The sequence below is a fragment of the Macrotis lagotis genome, chromosome 4, assembly GCF_037893015.1.
Source record: "Macrotis lagotis isolate mMagLag1 chromosome 4, bilby.v1.9.chrom.fasta, whole genome shotgun sequence".
Taxonomy (NCBI): Eukaryota; Metazoa; Chordata; class Mammalia; order Peramelemorphia; family Peramelidae; genus Macrotis; species Macrotis lagotis.
This window is the reverse complement of record NC_133661.1, coordinates 31,520,557-31,539,596: the sequence shown is the minus strand read 5'-3', so window position 1 is coordinate 31,539,596 and position 19,040 is coordinate 31,520,557. Positions and strand designations below refer to the sequence as shown.

The 19,040-nt window shown below is 45.2% G+C and overlaps 1 protein-coding gene across 11 annotated transcripts in view; it reads right to left on the bottom strand.

The window, feature by feature from the left end:
- COL13A1 (collagen type XIII alpha 1 chain) overlaps positions 1-19,040 on the bottom strand; it is a 115,989-nt gene that overhangs the window by 74,685 nt on the left and 22,264 nt on the right. For 10 of the 11 annotated variants that reach the window (XM_074232442.1, XM_074232439.1, XM_074232438.1 and 7 more), the window contains 7 exons: positions 17,545-17,580; positions 15,916-15,942; positions 14,565-14,591; positions 9,597-9,623; positions 9,180-9,206; positions 6,924-6,950; positions 2,776-2,841 (listed from right to left, as the gene is read on the bottom strand). In XM_074232442.1, coding sequence (XP_074088543.1) covers positions 2,776-2,841; positions 6,924-6,950; positions 9,180-9,206; positions 9,597-9,623; positions 14,565-14,591; positions 15,916-15,942; positions 17,545-17,580 — 237 coding nt within the window. Of the gene's footprint in view, positions 1-2,775; positions 2,842-4,688; positions 4,746-6,923; positions 6,951-9,179; positions 9,207-9,596; positions 9,624-14,564; positions 14,592-15,915; positions 15,943-17,544; positions 17,581-19,040 lie in introns of all 11 variants that reach the window. The other variant, XM_074232433.1, reaches the window with a different exon arrangement.

Here is a 19,040-nt window from a genome sequence, read left to right as displayed (position 1 = left end):
AAAGTAAGTGAAGTCCTGAATTTAGAATCTGAGGTCTAGGGTCCTTCAACTAATGACCTCAGATCTTTGGGTCTTGATTTGCTCATCTATAAAATGGGGACAAATGTATCTGTACTCTCTCCCTCTAAGAACTTTAGATTGCTCATCTGTAAAATAGGTATGTGAATAACATGCTCAGAATTGCCGTGATGATCAAGGGGATAATGTATGTAAGGGGCTTTGCAACCTTAAAGTGATATAAAAATGGCAGTGGCTACCATCATCTTTACTATAGGAATGTAGAAGGAAAAACTTTGTAAACACCATTCAAAAGCAAGTCTCTATTAATATTTGGACTAGATTCATTATTTCATTAGCATAGGGAATTATATGCATTGTAAAGGATCCTTCTTTTATCAGTGGGGCTCAGCCACCGTTTTGTATACTAGACTTGGCGAATTGACTGGTCTGCTTACCCAAGGACATCCACCCAATGTGGGACTCAAACCCAGGTTGTCCTGACTCTGTAGCGACTGTGTTTTGTTTCCTTTCCTATATCTTTCCTTTAATAAGGAATCATATGACATACTGGGCTGCCTTTTGAGCCCTCATCATACTGATAAGAACAGTTCTATCCGAAGATCCAGAAGATGAGAGTTCAAGTGCCTTCCTTGCCCAAAGTTACAAAGCTAGTGTGAGAGAGGGCTTGGGAAAAACAATGGAAGTTCATAACCCTATGCTTTAGCAAGGACCTTGATAAATCTAGTATAGGAGAAGGTGTAATGGGCTTTGGAATCAGAGGCCTGGATTTAAATGTCACCTGTTTCCTATGAGACCATGGACAAGTCATTTTTCCCCTTGGGAGAACCTTAGATGGACTTCAACGTTTTGAGGAATTTTACAAGGTAGGTGGGGCAAAGATTAGTATTTTCCCCATCTTACAGATCAGAAAAGGAAGGCTCTGAGGAGGGAGTGACCTGCCCAAGGTCCAGCGAGGAGGGAGTGGGGGAGCCAGCCCTCAGGCCTTAGGCCTCTCAGCATCTCCCCTCCCTCGTTGGCTCTGGGACAGTTCAGCTTTGGAAGGCCATGAGGTAAGGTCCACAGCCCCAGCCTATGAAAGAAAGCAGCCGGGAGATTTCCTGACACACCAAGGCACCCGGGTTGATGGGCCTGGCCAAGTGCGGTGCTGCTCTGAAGCCAGTCTGGGAGTCCAGATCCCTCTTCACCATCTAATGATGCCTGGATTAAGAGCCCTGACTGCCCAAAGGCTGTCTAGGATTTGGCCGGCCCATCCCCGGGTCAGGTAACACATGCATCAGATGTCCCTCAGTATTTTTAGTCATTGATCAGAGCTCTGGTTTTGGTTTTGCCCGGCACTGCGGCGATTCATGTTTATTTAGGTTAGCAGGCTCCCAGCCCTCTGAATAGTGGGCTACTGGTTTTCCTGCCTGTCCCTTGCTCTAAGCATCCTCACATTGGGACTGATGCTTTCCAACTCTGAGGGTCACAGGCTTAAAGCTGGCAGGGACCTTAGAGGTCATCGGGCCCATCCCTCATTTTCAGAGGCCTGGAGGCCCAGAGGAAGGCCTTGCCTAAGATGACAGATAGTAAGCATTTGAGCCAAGACCCAACTGAGACTCCCTCCCTGGACCCAAATCCACAAATGCTCCATCCATGGTCCTACAAAGTGACCTGTGATTTTGAGGACTAATAACCACAAAGGGAAGAAGACAAACAATGATGAAAGAACTTGGGAACTCAGGTCAACACAGTGAAACCCAATAGCTCCAGAGGCTTCCTGATGAACAGGCTATCCACCTCCAACTAGAGAGCTGATGGCTACAGAGAACACTTTGAGGCAGAGGTGTTTGAGGTGGGGTTTTTGGGGGTTTTCTTGGACGTGACTAATGTGGGAATTTGTTTTGCTTGTCTATACATATTTTTAGCAGACTTTGTATTTTTTGCTTTCTCAATGGGGGAATTGAATTAAAGATGAAAAGTAAAAGTCATTTCAATTTTTTTTTTTAAAAAGAAAAGAACATTGGAATCAGGAAAAGCCTTGGAATCAGGAAAAGCCTTGGAATCAGGACAACTGGTTATACTCCTTATTAACTTTGACTGTGGTTCTGAACCTCAGTTTCCTCATCTGCAAAAGGAGGAATAATACCTACTCAAATAATTATTATAAGGAAAGTGCTCTGTGAACCTTATAGTACCATAGAATTTCAAACATTCCATACCCTAAATGGGGGTGAAGGCTTCTGGCAGCCTGGGAGATCATTTTCCTTGTTTAAGATTTTTGGTTTTTTTAAACATTGAAAGTACCCAGCTGCTCTGCCTTTCAACAGAGAGTCAGAGGGATAGGACCATGTCATGACCAGACTCCATTTGATCACAGGATTCAGAGCTGAAAAAGCTCCCCCCCCAACCCAGAGGGTCTTAACCTGGGCTCCATAGACTCCCAAGAGGTCCATGGAGAGATTTCAAGGGGACTATGAACTTGTATGGAAAAACATGACATCTTGATTTTCATTAATCTCCAACTGAAATTTAGCATTTCCTTCAATTATTTTAAAAGGTTAAGATGAGACAGGCCAGAGTGCCAAAGGGGTCTCTGACCCCAAAAGGGTTCAGAATCACTGGCCTAATGTCTGATGGAAGAATTGACCCTCTGCCAGTTTGGAGTTCTTGTTATCTGTCCCCCTGCCCTTGTTGGGCTCTGGGGTTTGACTGGCCTCCCCCTCCTGGAAGCCTTCCGTGAGAAGTCATGGAGAGCATCAAGAGAAGGGGGTCTACCTGAAAGGTGCGTCTTTTTATGACTGGGGGCGGTGCTAGCCGCACCGAATTGAGAAGAGGCAGCAGCTGAGGAGGCCAGAGGCCAGAGGCCAAAGTCACAAGGAACCAGGAAGATGCCAAAAGTCCCAGAAGGGCAGGTCAGGAGAAGGCAGAAAAAGAGAGAGAAAAGAGGAAAGAAAGATTAATGAGGATGAACCATGGGGGAGACCCAGGAGAAGAGGCAATGGGCAAAGGGGAGTTTTTGCCAGTGGAGACCAAAGGGCAAACCTCAGAGCTCTGAGAACCATCTGCCTGGGCATCTCAACAAAAGAGGGGAAAGGAGCAGCCAATGGAAGATACTTCAGCGCCATGACCCTTTCTTGGAAGGCCCTGGGTCTTTCTATACCTTTGGGGCCGGGAATTGAATGAGTTGGATTTGCCCTCATAGGGTTTGTGATCTGGCAGACTCCAACTTAAAACTTTTTTGGGTAGCTTCCCGTCTTCTGAAGTCATCTCTGTTCAGGTGGAAGCAACAAGTTGGCATCTTGAAGTGGCCCATTCCTGAACCATCCTGCTGACCCTATCCCTTTGGCAGTCCATTTTGAGTCAAATAGAGATTGATCAGTTGAGTCTCTAAGCATTTGCCCCATTAATCTCTAGGGGTATTGGAGAATGCCAGGGGAAAGAGGGGCTCATTTCTAGGTCCCTTTTTACCACCAGATGCTGCTCATTCCTACCCCAGGACCAATCTTCCAGGGGGGTGTCCCTAGCCTGAGAGGTTAGCTTTGAGCGAGAGGTTTGCCCTTGATCTCCCCGCCTCTGTCCTCAGTCATCCCTGCCCATTTGACGTGGCCCTGTTGGAGCCAAGGAGCCTGCCTTGCCGAGGGGCAAACACAGTGGCCCAATATTGTGCTGCCAGTGGCCTGTCCTTCCTTTGGGCTTTACATAGATCACACCAGGCTGAGGTTAACCCGCCTATGGAGGCTCTGACTCATGGACCACAAGCTAACCTTGGGGAAGGAAATAGATGCTTTAAGTCCCTATGGTGCTAGGTGACCTTTAGGGTCTTCTTTTAATAAAATGGGAAAAACCTGACAGACATCAATCAAAGCTGAGGTTAGGAGTGGGTGGTCAGGCCTGGGCCTGGTCACGATGGCAGCGTCTGGGTCACGTGAAAGGTGTGGTACCACGGTCAGAGGGGTCCTGACTCTAGCGCTGGGGGCAGGGGGATGTCTTCATAATATAGGCCAAAGATTTCTCTGGAATCCTCAGTTGTTTGAATATGTTGAATCTGGATTAAATAAAAGGGCTATGATAATAATGTAAGATGTTCTGTAAAAATGATAAAAATAAAATAGGAGAGGGCCTTGAAATGTGATTTCATGTAGAGGCAACTCTTTCTATATAGAACAACATCTTACCTCAGCTTCAAGACTTGCCTAGAGCCATGCTTAGCACTGTGGATATTGAATGATTAGAGCCCTAAGGTTAAGTGATTTGTCCAGAGTCACACAGACACTATGTTTCAGAGCGGGGATTAGAACTCACAGCCTCCAGGCTGTAGGACCAGCTTTCCATCCACTATACCAGATACTGAGGAGAATAAAATACTTATCAGATATAAGATAAGAAGAATGGGATTAACATCAATAAAAATTATGATGATAGTAGGAAAAATGCTCTAGGGGTATCTATGGACATACTTGGAAAGGAAAACAAAAGGAGGGGGGAAAGGTGGGGTTTGGGCATTGCCCTGGTTGGGGGCAAGGGCATACTATTGGTTCACTGTTGCCCTCGGAAAGAATCCCCTTCCAGCACCATGGCCCCAGACAGTCCCTTCCCATTGCCACAGGATGTACAATATTGGGGGCTTTGCCCGGGAATGCTCCTCGGCAGAGCAGGCTCCCCACAGACCATCCTCAGAGCCCACAAACCTTCAGGGTAATTATCTGGTTGGAACGCAGGGCTGCCAGGGTGGTGCTTAGGTTTTCCTGGGGGGCCGGGAGGGAGAGCGGAGACAGAGTAGATAGTGAGTTGTCCAAGCCCGGCAAACCCAGCACTAGAACAGTCCCTCCCCTCTCACAGCCCTGGAGGGTCCCAACCCGTCTCATTCACATCCTCCTTTTCTCTCACTGTCCCATGAAGTTCCTGAAAGAACCCTGGGGGGGGGGGCTCCTAAACTTTGCCCCCTTTGACCCTTATCTACTCACAGTGTCATGGTGGGGAATGAGGTCACCCACTGAACAGCCAGGAAAGTGTGTGTGTGTGTGTGTATTATGTATATTGTGTGTGTATATGCCTGGGTATGTATGTATGTATGTATGTATGTGTGTTGGGAAGAGGGAGAGAATTGGGTTAGACTAGTTGCTGTAGCCACAGTGAAGACAGAACAACTTTCTAGTGGGTGGAGGCTTCCCGTCCCCACAATATCTCTGGCAGCAACAGGAGGAGGGTGGGCTCCTCTTCCATGGGACCCCAAACAGGCTGTTCCATGAGGCTGATCACTGCTTACAGAACTGCCCTTCTTTGAGACTGGGATACAAGTACTTGGTTCTTTTCTTCTCTCCACCCTCTTCCTTCCTTCTTTCTCTTCCTTTCTTCCTTTCTTTATCCCTTTCCTTTTTTTTCCTTTACCCTCCCTCCCTTCTTTCCTTCCTTCCTTCCTTCCTTCCTTTCCTTTTTTCATTTTTTCTTCTCTCTCATTCTCTGTCTCTCTGTCTCTGTCTGTCTGTCTGTGTCTCTCTCTCCTTCTCTCCTTTCTCTTTCTGTCAGTCTCTTTCCTCCCCCTCCCTCCTCCTTTCCCTCATAACAATCCTCTGAGTCCATTGTTCCAAATAGCCTTCTATTATTGTATCAGGCCCGGAACAGGAGCCCCCTCCAGCCCTCCTGCCCCACCCAGCTCCCTTTCCCAATCCATATGCCCCTGGCAGGTTGTCTTCATTCCAGAGCTCCAACTAGTCCTGGGGTCCAAGTTGATTAGTTTGGCAAAAGCCAAGTGAAAGCCTATGAAACCCTCTTTGGTATGGTCTAGCATGACTTCAGTGATGTGGGTGCTCATGCTGGTATCTCCCCATTGGATGGTCTGAGCAAGGAGGAGCAACAAGGGGCAGCTGGGTGAACTACACCCTCCTTAAGGCCCACAGAGAGCTCACTCTGTCTGTACTTGTCAGGGCAATAGGGGAGGGGTGGGACTGTTAGCCTTGGGAGTCTGTCTGGCTACCCATCAGTATGTGTAAATATATCTCTCCCAATGTCCACAGTGTGTATTCAGGAATGAACTAGTTCTTTCTCTTCCTCCTTTTCCCCTTCCCTTTATCCTCATAGAGAGTAGCCAGAAGAGAGGTGAGGTGAATTCCCCCTCCCCCAAATGAAAAGTGATCATTTTTCTGCATCTAGATGTCACTTGGCTTCTGATTGTTGAATCTCAACCAAAGCATCCTTGCCCTTTGGTTCTCCAAAGTATAGCCTGCTCCTCAGTCATAAATATATGACCTCAAAGGGTCTTGCTATGAATGTAGAGGCCTCTGGGACAGGGACATGGAGGGACGGGGCTACAAGGCTGGTACTGTCCCCGCCTCAAGCCTGCCATCTTTTGCTCTGCTTAGGAGTTGGGTTTCAGTCCAAGAGCTGGGGTGAAGTGAGGACCTCTCCCCTGGTCTTTTGGACAACCAACCTTCAATTATCTGCAGCAATAGCGGCAAGAGGAGGTGTGGCTCCCCCCCCAAAGAGCTGCTTATATATGGCTTTGGAATCCATTTAGGCACTTGCCATGAAACATGTGGTCAACCCTGGAAGCAGGCCCAATCCTTGGGCACAGAGGCCCAAACAAGTCATCCCACCATCCACACACAGTTATGCATGCCTCCAGTACTTCCTGCCTCTGGGCATGGCCCCCATCCAACGCCTGGCCCCATCAAGAGTCTGAGACTCCTGGGCAGGTGAGACAAGGTGAGCCCAGAGACCCCATAAGCAGAGAATCGAGATCTACTTTGATTTACTTTGAGCCACTCTCTGATTCCCCCAAACCATCTTAAGAAGCTATTGTTTGGTAGGGAAAAAAAGGAAGAACATCCATCTTCACGTTACCAAAAGGACAAGACATGCAGGTTCGAGAAGCCCATTGGGGGAAGTAGGCAGTTCGTAGAAAGAGAAAAGAGATATTTGCTTACCCGGTGTGGATAGTCACCACATTGACCCTGGGAAAAGAAGGGGAAACAAGAGATGATTGTCAAAATGTCGTCTTACAGTCATAGCTTGGTGATTTCCATTGAGGGTTCTCCAATCTGCCAGTCAACATGTTGCTAGTATGGATCCTTAGAAGCCTCTTTTTATCTCCATTACTCTGTATACAGTAAGCACTTAATAAATGTGACTAGCAGTATTATCCGGGATGAGTTATTTTATAATGTTGAGTTTTTGTCCTTTGTAAAATGCATTCACTGCTTGTCTTGTGGGGGGTCAGCAAGGGGAATGTGCTTTGCAGCTCTCTAGGTATGATGGATACAGGTAGGATCACCTTCTGATGGGATGGCTTTTGGCTCTTTTTCTTCTGAGACTGTGAATGGAAGATAATGTCACATCCCAGGAAGGTCAAAAACAGGAATGACCCTGAGGAGCAGAAGCTTTGGGGGAGCTCCGAAGCTGCCAGGCCCATTTGTAGCTAATTCCAAATCTGGTCTAGCTAATAATAGTAATAAATGATAATGGACCAACTGTGCCAGAGGAGACATCTAGGGCCACAGTAGATGAAGCTTGGGGCCTGGAGTTGGGAAGACCCATCCTCCTGAGTTCAAATCTGACCTCAGACACTGACTAGTTGTGTGACCTTGGGCAAGTCCATTAACTTTATTTGTCTCAGTTTTCTCATCTGCAAGGTGACCTGGAGAAGGAAATGACAAAATACTCCAGTGTCTCTGCCAGGAAAACCCCCAATGGGGTCTTGAAGGGTTGAACATTTCTGAAAATGGAGTGAGCACTGTAACCTTCAAAGTAGATGGTGGGCTCATCATAGGAAAGCCTGGCACTATTGCCACAGAGGACCTAGTCTGATTTGCTCAAAGAATATTAGAATCTCAGAGTAGGGAGGGTCCTCTGGCCATTTGATTGATTGAGGCTATATCTGGCAGGAATCCTTTGGCCCTTGTAACTCCTTTCATTTTTGGACAGTTTTCAATGGTAGGCAGTGATTCCTGAGCACAGTGATTTAGTAACATGAGCCCTGGCCTTGGAGGTGGGATCTGTCCTTAGCCACTTCCCAGGTGTCCGATTCTCCGACAGCCAGGTAATTTTCTATTCTGCAGTTTTCTCATCTTTAAAATGATGGTGTTGGAGTCTGTGGCCCCTAAGATTCTTTCCAGCTCTATGAGTCCAACTAAATCTGTTATTTTGTTTGGATTTCCACTCTTTGGGATCAGAGAGGACAAATCTAATCCCTCTTCCTCTCCCAATCTACCTCCAGGCTAAACATGTCACCTAATCTTGGGTTAGAGGTAGAAGGGACATTGGAGATTATACAATCTGCTTCCTGTTTTATACAGAAAATGAGCCCCAGAGAGGGGAAATTACTTGTCCAGGTTCCAACAGATAGTAAATAGCAAACCTAGAGTTTGAACCCATGTCTCTTGACTCTTAAACATTGGCTGGGAAAGTGTAACTTGTCTTTTAAATATACTGGGATTGTTTAGTCTGGAAGGGAGAACCCTGACAGGAGATGCAATTTCTGTCTTCAAGTATGTGAATGACTGTCATGTGGAAGAAGGATTAGCCTCATTCTGCTAGGCCCCTTGGGACAGAACTGGGAACAATGATTGGAAGTTGCCAAGAGACACATTTCCGTTCAATGCAAGGAAAACCTTTCTAAGGACTGGTGCTGTTCTATTTGAAACGGTTGCTGTGGGAGGTGGTGGAATAGAGGAACCCTAAGACCAGAGATCTTTGAGCAGAGGTCAGGAGAACCACTTCTTGGGGATATGCAAGAAGGGATTCCCAAATGGGTACAGGTTGGATCAATTGACTACTGAGGTCTCTCACAATTCTCTGGTTCTGTGACTCTAGATTCAAGGCTTTCCCCACAATGCTCATGCCAAAATTTTGTAGTTTCAGTCTTTTCTGATTCTTTGTGACTCTTTTTTTTTTTTGGAGTTTCTTGGCAGAGACACTGGAGTGGTCATTTTCTTCTACAGAGGAAACTGAGGGAAACAGGGTTAGGTGACTTGCCCAGGTAGCCAGTATCTGAGGCTGGATTTGAACTCAGCTAGATGAGTCTTCCTGATTCCAGGTGCCATCTAGATGCCCTTCCCTACTAGGCTATACCATGCCATATCATTGCCAAAAAATCAGTGCTAGGAAATCATTATTTCTCTTGATCTCTTGGAGGCTTCATATATCATTAAAAATAAATCCTACAAATCCACAGTGAGACGTACCTTTTCTCCTTTTTGTCCTGGGGGTCCCTACAAAGATAAATTTAAAAAAAGGTAAGGAACTGAGGTCTGGGATAAAGAAAGTTCTCTCCTCACCTCCCTGACTTCCATCAATACTTGGCTTCAATCACTCTTTCTTCAGGTCTTTCCTGGTTCTTGCCCTCCCCCCTGAGATTAGCCTTTATCTACTCTGTCCAGATAGGTACGAACCTACTAATTAACATGGATGTCTCCCCACTAGACGTGAGCTCCTTGAAGACAGGAACTGGAGTTTTGCCTTTCTTTTTAGCTTCAGAATTTCGCACATTGTTGTTACTTAATAATCGTTGGTATTTAATAATTGCTGGTTATATCAAAGTGAGTTGGGGAAAGTGCTGTTTCTGCTAGGAACGGATAAGGGCACCCCATCTGAGGACTTACCGGTTGTCCCTTGGGACCTGATAGACCCTGTGAAGAGAAGGAAACACAACGACTTAGCTGAGACAAAGTCAAGAATTCAAAAGGAAACCAACAGCATCCCAAAGTTCTCATTGGCACAGACATTGCTGAACCTAGGTAGCTGGTGACTGGACCTGAAGTCGGAACAACACGAGTTCTAATCTTGCTCAGACATTTTACCCAAGCGATCCTGGGCTACAGCTTTCAGTCTTGGTTTCCTCATTTGTAAAAATGGGATTGTTAATGGCACCTATTTCAGAGTTGTTGTGAGAATCACATGAGATCACATGTGTTAAAGGACAATATTAATGCTATTTTGTATTTTGCTATTATAATTATATTCTATCATGTTGTTCTTAATATAGTGATCATAATGTTAAAAAGGATTACATTAATTTTACAATGTTATATAAGCATAATATATAATGTTGTATTTAATATAATATTATTAGACCAGTTATTATATTAAATACAATTTAGAATTATAGCATTATATTACATTATAATTAATATAATAATTATAATTAAGTTAGAGATAATTCTCTCACTTAGGAGTGGGAAGAGGGGGAAAAGATGGAAATAAATAGAGAAAGGCTTAAATTATTTCTTTGCCTTTGGTAAACAGATGGAGTGCCCCCTCCCTCTCTTAATTAAGAGCATCCAGGTAGAGTGGAGGAAAGACTTTGTTCCACTTTTCTCCTGATCCCAGCCTTCCAAGGAAGGCAGTGTGGTGCCACCATGGTATAGTAACTAGGTTGAACAATGTCATTCAGTTGATGAGCATTTATCAAAAGCCTATTACGTGGTAGGTCATTTGCCAGGATACAAGAACACAATGAAATAATTCATGTCTTCAAGGAGAAGTGGATTTGAATTCAGCCTCAGACACTTATTAGCTATATGATTCTGGGCAAATCTACTAACTTCTCTGTGCCTTGGTTTCCTCATCTGTAAAATGAAAGTGGGATGTGATGGCCTCCAAAATCCCTTCCAACTCTAAGTCTATGAGAATACATTCCACTGATAGAAGAAGCTCTTTAGAACAAGAGAAGACCGAGAAGACTTGGAACAGTCCCCCAAGGAGGAATCCTGATAGCTCTTTCCTAAGCATGATCATAGTTAATATTTATATAATGCTTTACAAAACTCTCTCTCTCCACAGATGTGTGTGTGTGTGTGTGTGTGTGTGTGTGTGTGTGTGTGTGTGCATATATCTGAATCTCCCAGCTACCTTCCAAGGATGGGCATCACAGACATACCCCCATTTTACAGGTGAGGACATAGAGATCTAGAGAGATTAATTGACTTGTCTGTGACCACATTCCCCTACTTATTAACTGACTAATGGGGAAGTCATTTATCTTCTGTGAGACTCAGTTTCCTCATCTGTAAATGAGGATGATAATAATATAATAATATTAATAATAATAATATAATAATAATATAATATTAATAACCTTACAGATTGTTGTAGGGACCAAATAAAATAATGTCTTTGCATTCTTTAAGGTTCACACAAAATAGTTTGTTCATGAGGCCTCCCTGTGAGGGGAGAACCAAGATGACTGTGTCCATCTTTTCAGAATAGGGGAAGGCCAGAGAGAGGAAGGGACTATATTGGAGTCAGAATTCAAACTGACATCATGTGACTTCCAAACCCACAGTCTTTCTCCCACGTCATATTCTCTCTCATGGGTAGCCCAAGAGAAATGATGGGACTTGGTAGGAAAAGGGAAGCATGGAAGGGCCCAAGCATCATCAGAAGCATGGGATAGTGCTGGGCTCTGGACTGAGGGAGCATCTCACTCAGGAGCTGAGAGTGAAACCTGGCAGGACTCTGCTGGGCTGCATGGGATGGAACAATCACTTGGATACTTAAGAGTTTGTTCCACTTTCAAGAGAAAGAGGGGAAGTTGACTTTCCCTAGTGGTGGTCCAACCTAGATAAGAAGACAGGAACTCAGGGGTTGAGGCTAGGACTGGTCATTCTGCTGGAACAGGTGACCTAAGATTGGGGTGGTGGTGGCAGGGAGATATTCTCTACTCCAATCTCTTCCTGAAGACAGGAAGGCAGAGTTTGTTATGTTCCCCAAACTGCCCCATTCTCCCCAGCTGCCTCTGGGAGGCATCATGAGAAAGAAGGAGTCCTTCAGCAGAGAAAGACAAACCTAAATAATGATGGTAATAAAGAAAAAAGAAAAAGAATGTGGAAAAGAGATGAAAAATAGAAAAGTAAGTGAAAGAGTCTCTGAAAGACACCAGAGGTTGCAAGGTGTCAGACAGATGATAAACAGGGCAAGGGAATTACTTTAGATAGTGAAGGTGAATGAATAGTTCCTAACTGTTAAGCCAAGTCAAACAAAGGCCGGTGGTGTTGAGGTCTGATAGACAGTGATGAGGAAAGAGGGGATATGAAAAACACACTTTGGCTGGTCAGGGTGGGGGAGTGGGAGAAGGGCTCCTCTATCCCTTCTTTCCTTTCGGTTGACTTTCATAGGCCCTGAGGTAAACCCCGACAGTGGAAGGCCTGCATTGAAGATGGATGGTTCATGGAAGAAAGACTTGGTCCTAAGGAGGAACTTTCCATCCTCATAAAGACAAAGGCTGAGCTAACCACAGCCCAATAGAGTAAATCATCCAAGCATTACCTCCATTTTATAGAAGAGAAAACTGAGGTCCAGAGAGGGAGAGAAACTTGTGCAAGCTCATGTAGCTAGTGCAGCCAGCATTACAAAACAACGGTGGCCCAAGACTAGAGAGAGAGGGAGGGGGAAGAACAAGAGATGCTAATGGCAAGGAAATGGGAGCAAACCACTTCATCTTTATAGACCTCAGTTTCCTCATCTGAAAAATGAAGAGGGTGGAGCCAATATGAGCTCCATATTGATGATCCCATGGTCCCGTGATCCTCCCTGGGATTCAAAGGTAAATGTGGAAGCTCGGAAGCCTGCTCAGCTTGTGATCTTGACCATGTTATGGTCTCTCTCCAGGCTTCAATGACCTTAATGTTAGGCAGTTGGTTCACCTCCCTTCCAGCTCCTAAATTTTCTATGACTCTATGAATGGGATGTTAATCCCAACTTTCCATGTCAGGAAAAGCTAGAGTTGGAATCCTGGCTTGTCCATGTATCTCTGTAATTTCCTCTCTGGGCCTCAATTTCCCCATCTGTCAAATGAGAGGTTTGGATCAGAAGACCTCTAAGGTACCTGCCGGAGGTGATTCTAGATCTTTGACTCACCTGTGGAACATCACCTTGATTTAAGTCTTTCTAATGAAATTCTCTGGAAATACTGTGTATTATATGTATGTGATATTTTCCCCTACTGGACTGTGGACTCCACAAAGGCAGGGATTTCTCATCTGAGGTCCAGATTAACCCTCCAGATCAGGAGAGAGCACAGAGGTTGTGTTTTATCTAAGCTGTCCTCTCTTCCCCAGAGCCTGTCTAGGCAGCGTGTTCTACAAACAGCAGGGAACCCTGACTAGAACTTCCCCATCTGGTTTTCTGTCCAGGGCGGAAGGCCTGCTGCCTTGTCTGGGAAGATCTGGCTGTCCATCCTCCAACAGCTCTCTGGCCTTTGGAACCAAGAGCCAGGAGGCAGCCGCCAAGGGGCCAGCCAGAAGGCTGGCTTCTCCTTTGGGTGGCTGAAGCGACACCAGGCCCCTTGCAATAGGGACAATGCCCAGGCCCAGAGGTGGAAGCTGAAGCATGGTTCCCTCCTGCACCCAGCCTCGGTCCATCTGCTGGGAATTGTCCTCTCAGCCCCTGCTCCTGTTTCACAAGACAGCTTGCCAGACTTTGGCCTAGGGGAACATTTCCCGACCCAGCAGGGCTGGTGAGCCAAGCATGTACCAGATTCCTGAAGAACAAACACACACACACACACACTCACACACACACACACACACACACACTCATAGATGTACACAGACACAGACAGACACAGACACAGACACACAGGCACACAAGCATACACAGACTCACACAGACATACACAAACACAGACTGACACACACAAGCACACACACACACATAGATACACACACAGACACAAACACAGACACACACAGACCTACAAAGACACATACACACAGAGACATACAGACATACAGACACATACACACACAGAGACACACACAGGCACACACAGATACATACACAAATTCACACATACATACACATAGACATACATAGACATACACAGATACACAAATACATAGATACACACAGAGACACACAGACCTACAATGACATATACACACAGAAACATACAGACACACAGACACACACAAGCACACAGAGACACATGCACATACAGAGACACACACAGACATACAGAGGGAACATGAACCAGAGTGTTTTCAGGTGTGGGACTTTTCATTCCTTAGATTGACCCTGTGAGGCAGGGACTACAAATGTCTCCATGGTACAGATGAGGAACTGGAGGCTCAGAGAGGTCTGGTACATGATAGGCAGTGGGGTTGGGGTAAAAGACACAGAGGTCTTGGTCAAAGGACTCAGGGACAAATGCTAGCTCTTGTACTTGCTACCTCAGTGACCTTGGACAATTCCCTCATCTTCTGCCAAGTCTCAGTTTCCCTATCTGTTCAATAAGAGCAGGTGTCTGAGAACCCTTCTGGCATCAAGTCCTGTCACTTGCCCAGGATCTCTCCCAGCTTCTGGCCAGCAGAGCCAGGATCCAAACCCACATCTCCTGACCTGAGGCCCAATGTGCTCCCCTCTGCTCCAGAGGGTGAATCCTAAGGAGGAGAGCCCACCGGCTGCCAGGGCGGCTCCTCCCCTGCTGGCCCTCCCCCAGACTCAGGCACTAGCAGTCTGACTTTCCTGCTTAGGATCTTTCAAATGGGAGAAGTCATTGTTTTTCCACTGTCTCAGCTATGACCCAGAAAGAATACCTCACCCCTCCATTCTTTGCTGTAAGGTCTTACCATCTCCCCCTTCGGTCCAGGGTAGCCCTGAAAGAGAAGACAGTGAGGGCAAGACAGGATGATTTCCAACCCAGAAGCCTGCCCCACCTCTCTACCTTCTTCCCTCCCCTCCCTCCCTTCTCCCCTTCTTCCCTTCTTCCTCCCTTCTTACTTCCTTCCTCCCTTCCTTCCTTCTTCCTCCCTTCTTCCTCCTTCCTTCCTTCCTTCCTCTCTCCCTCCTTCCTTCCTTCCTCCCTTCCTTCCTTCCTTCCTTCCTTCCTTCCTTCCTTCCTTCCTCCCTCCCTCCCTCCCTCCCTTCCTTCCTCCCTTCCTCCCTCCCTCCCTTCCTCCCTTCCTTCCTTCCTTCCTTCCTTCCTTCCTTCCTTCCTTCCTATCTGCTCCAGGAAAGGGAGTTTCCTCACAGGGAGTTCTCCTAAACCAGTGAAATCCCAGGTGCGATCACTGTCCCTTTTTCCATATCTGCACATGTTGTTTCCCCTACAAGACTATAAACTCTTTGAGGGCAGTTTCTATTCTCCTTTCATCTCTATCTCTGGTGTCCAACATAGTTTCCTGTATACAGTGGGTACTTAATAAATTCTTGTCTTTACACTGTAAGAGTCAGAATTGAGATCTGAAATCAAGTCTTCTAATGTCAAGTTGGGCATGTCTTCTGCTTTACCAGGCTGGATCCAGAGATTGAATTTTAAATCTTAGCTATGGACAGGTTCCTTTCCTGACTTGGTGGGTCTCATTTTCCTTATCTATAAAATAGGGTCAATGATACCGGCACCACCCATATTACAGAGTTTTGTGGGGAGAATGCTTTAGGAAACCTTAAAATACTTCAGGAATGTTCATTATTCTTAATGAAGGATGAGGATGATGGGATGATGAGAGTGGAGGGGGAAGATCATGGCTTGAATGGATGTGTGACTCCCCCATCTTGTTGGCCCTCAGGTGTGTGATTCCTTCTTTCTTCCCCCACCTGCTGCCTTCCTGTGTCCATGCCTGACCCCAGCCCTGCTGCGTCTCCCTCTCTTTCCCCCTTTCCCTTCACTCGTCCCTTTGGCAAGTCTCTGTCTTCAGGCCTCTTGCCCTCAGATGTGCACTTGTGAAACATCTCTGCAGAGATGACCTTGGCTGCTGGGATCAGCTCCCAAATGTCTTCCAAGCTTCTTCCCTTCTCCTTTTCTAGGATAGAGTTACTTTTCTAGGTCCTTGAAGGGAACCATACTTTTTGTTTCTTTAGTTTATTCTAGAGATCCTCCAGGGAAGTCAAGAATCTCTGGATTGGACCAAGAGACTTAAGTGTGAGAGATCTGGTACCAGAGAGAAGGGTGAAGAGGATAAGGAAAACGTAGCCACCCACCTGTTTGCCATCTAAGCCAATGGGACCCTGAAACAGAGAAAGACAAAAGGATCAATATGTTTATGATAGACTATATATCTCGAAACCTCATTATCTTCTCTTTCCCAGAGAACCTTGCCTCATCCACTCAGTCCTTGAAAAGAGGGACAAGAAATAAGAGAGATACATCTTGGGAAAGATTCCATGATTCAAAAATGGCCCAATGAAGTGAACCCTGAATTTGGAGTGAGTAAATGCAGGCATGTCACCTGACTTCCTTTTTACCTCAGTTTCCTCAGTTGTAAAATGAAGAGGTTTAATTCAATGACTTCTGTGGTCCAGGTCTAAATTCAGAAGCCCCTGAAAAACTCCCAGGATCTTTCTTCCCCCTCTTGAGACTCAATGTGGAAGCTGGTCCTTCAGCTGTGGATTCCTTTGCAAGGCTATGGGCCTATAGGCATCCTCATCCCTAGAGCCCTCATCATGTAGGCAGGACTGGAGGTTAGCGTTTGTATTGGCCCTGGTTTGGGGTCCACTTTTATCTGCCAGAGTATAAACCAGTCAGAATCAGAGCATCATTTGGACCACAAAGCTCAGGGTAGAAAGCCTCAGTGATTATCCAGGGCCCCCTCCTGCTCACTTTACATAGGAGGAAATTGGGCAACTAAGAAACTTGTTGGAGGGTCTTGGGATCATGGAGATAGAGCTGGAAGAGATTTTGGAGGCCATGTGGTCTACACCTCTCATTTTACAGGTGAGGAAATGGAGGTAGACAGAGATTAAGTGACTTGTCCAGGGTCATACAGCTAGCACGCAACAGAGGAAGGATTCAAATTCACCTACAAAACTCCAAAACCTTTTCTCCAGGCATGCTGCTTCCCTAAGGGTAATGGAAGACAATACTTCTGAGATCTTGCTCATACCTTAGGTCTTGCATCTGGTTAGAGTCCTGCAGTCAAGAACTGAGTTCAAATAAAACTTTAGATATTTAATAATTGTGTAACCCTGGGAATGTCTGCCTCAGTTTTATTACCTATAAAATGGGAATAACAGTAGCACCTATCACTCAGAACTGTGGTGAGAATCAAATGGGATAATAAATAAACAAGAACTATTACTATTTCTGTTCTCTGCATCCAAGCTGGGTCAAAGGCCCTTCCCTCCAGGGTAAACCTTTCTACAGTGTGGCACCATAGTGTATAGAGTGCTGAGTCGAAAGTAAGGAAGACTCACCTTCCTGAGTTCAAATCCAGACTCAGACAAGTCACTTACTAGTTGTGTGACCCTGGCAAGTCATTTAACTCATCTTAAAAATGACCACTCTAGTGATCGTGCCAAGAAAACCCCAAATAGAGTCATGAATTGGACACGACGGAAACAACAATGAAAATTACGGTGTCCACCTGGCCTTGGCCAACTTCTTCAGCAGAACCAGAGAGCTTGCTTGCTTTGCCCATTCTCTCTCTCTCTCTCTCTCTCTCTCTCTCTCTCTCTCTCTCTCTCTCTCTCTCTCTCCCACTAGGAGAGGTCCTAGCTCTGAGCTACAAACTTCCATGAAAGAACCACTTCAGATGGGAATGCCAATAAAAACTGATAACTCAGTGCAATGAGGCTGGGCTGATGGACATTTATATAAACCATCCCACTCACCGGAAAACCAGGAAAGCCTCTTGTGCCTGGCTGACCCTGGAAAGGAGACAAAAAAAGAATAATCAAAAAGTGAGCAAGATTGGCAGATGATGATTCAGATACCAAATGGCTCCATGCCCCCTTTTCTTCTTCCAGAAATAACTTTGGGTGCTAGAGTTGGAATAGACCCTGGGATCATCCAGTTGAATTCTCTCATTATATAGTTGAGGAAATTGGGACCCAGAAAAGGAAAGAGACTTGCCCAGCATCACACAGCAGTAAGTATCTGAGGCTGGATTTGAACTCAGGTTCATTGACTCCCCTATATCTTGCTGTTTTCTGGACTACACATTCTCTTTGAATGATAGAAAGGAAAAGGAGAGTTATGGAACCTGGAGCATAGGTACAGAGAGAGAAAAGCTGGAGGAATTCATCTGAAATTTATTCATTCAGCAAACTGAATGAATAACCTGACTGATAAAAAGTTCAGATAAGACACAATCCTATCCAATGGCATGCATAGCATTTTTCCTTAGGGTTTTTATTAAATGCAAATATTTATCATAAATTCTATTATTTTTATTCATTGGAATAAATGAAAATTTAACTATATTTAATTTTAAATTAGCATCTTAATTTTATTTTTAAAATATAATTTTTTAAAATGAGATGGAAAATATGAGGCAGAAAAAAATTTATATTGAAACATTATTATGTGTCAGGGACTACCCAGCATGCCCTGCACATGAACCTATGGTCTTGCCCTCAGTTGACAAGTGTCTACATTTTAAATTTTGGTGGGGTAGGAGATGGTGATGGATTCCAGGGGATTTCCTAGCACTCAGGTTGGCCTTATGAAAAGTAAAGTAGTAAGAAGAAAAGAGGACTCAATTGGGAACCAAGTTTGAATCTTGGCTAGATCTGTGACCAACCATTGGTAGGTCATTTCCTCATTCTCAGTTTCCTTCTCTGTAAAAGGGGAAAGTTGATGTAAAATGATATAAAATGAACCAGTCTTATAGTGTTGCCTAAAACAGAGAGGGGGAAAATAACTGGTTCAAGGTCACACAGTCAGGATGTATCTACAGAGGCAGAACTTGAACCCAGATCTTCCTTGCCTTGAGGCCTGTTCCACCCATAGGTGTTCCTAACACTCTGAAAAAATACTAAGAATTGGATTAGGGATTATAAATCCATTGACCAAGGAAAGTGGATTAAGAGCAGGGAGCCTCATCACCTGAAACTTGAATATTAAGGAATGCATATCTTTTCAATCCCGGAATGTCATAAAAATACTAAAGTGGGGAGAGGGTGGCATCCTGCACTGACCAAGGAAGCTGCCATGCTGACCATATTAGGTCCTTTGAAGCAGTCATATTTTTATGGTTCAATGCCCTGTAATTTCATTGACATGTGCTGTTCATAGATGAATGGATGGAGGGCTAGCACAGTCCCACCATAATTGGATATATAGTCTCTGAGATTTGTAGCTGAGAAAAAAAGCCACACATTGGTAG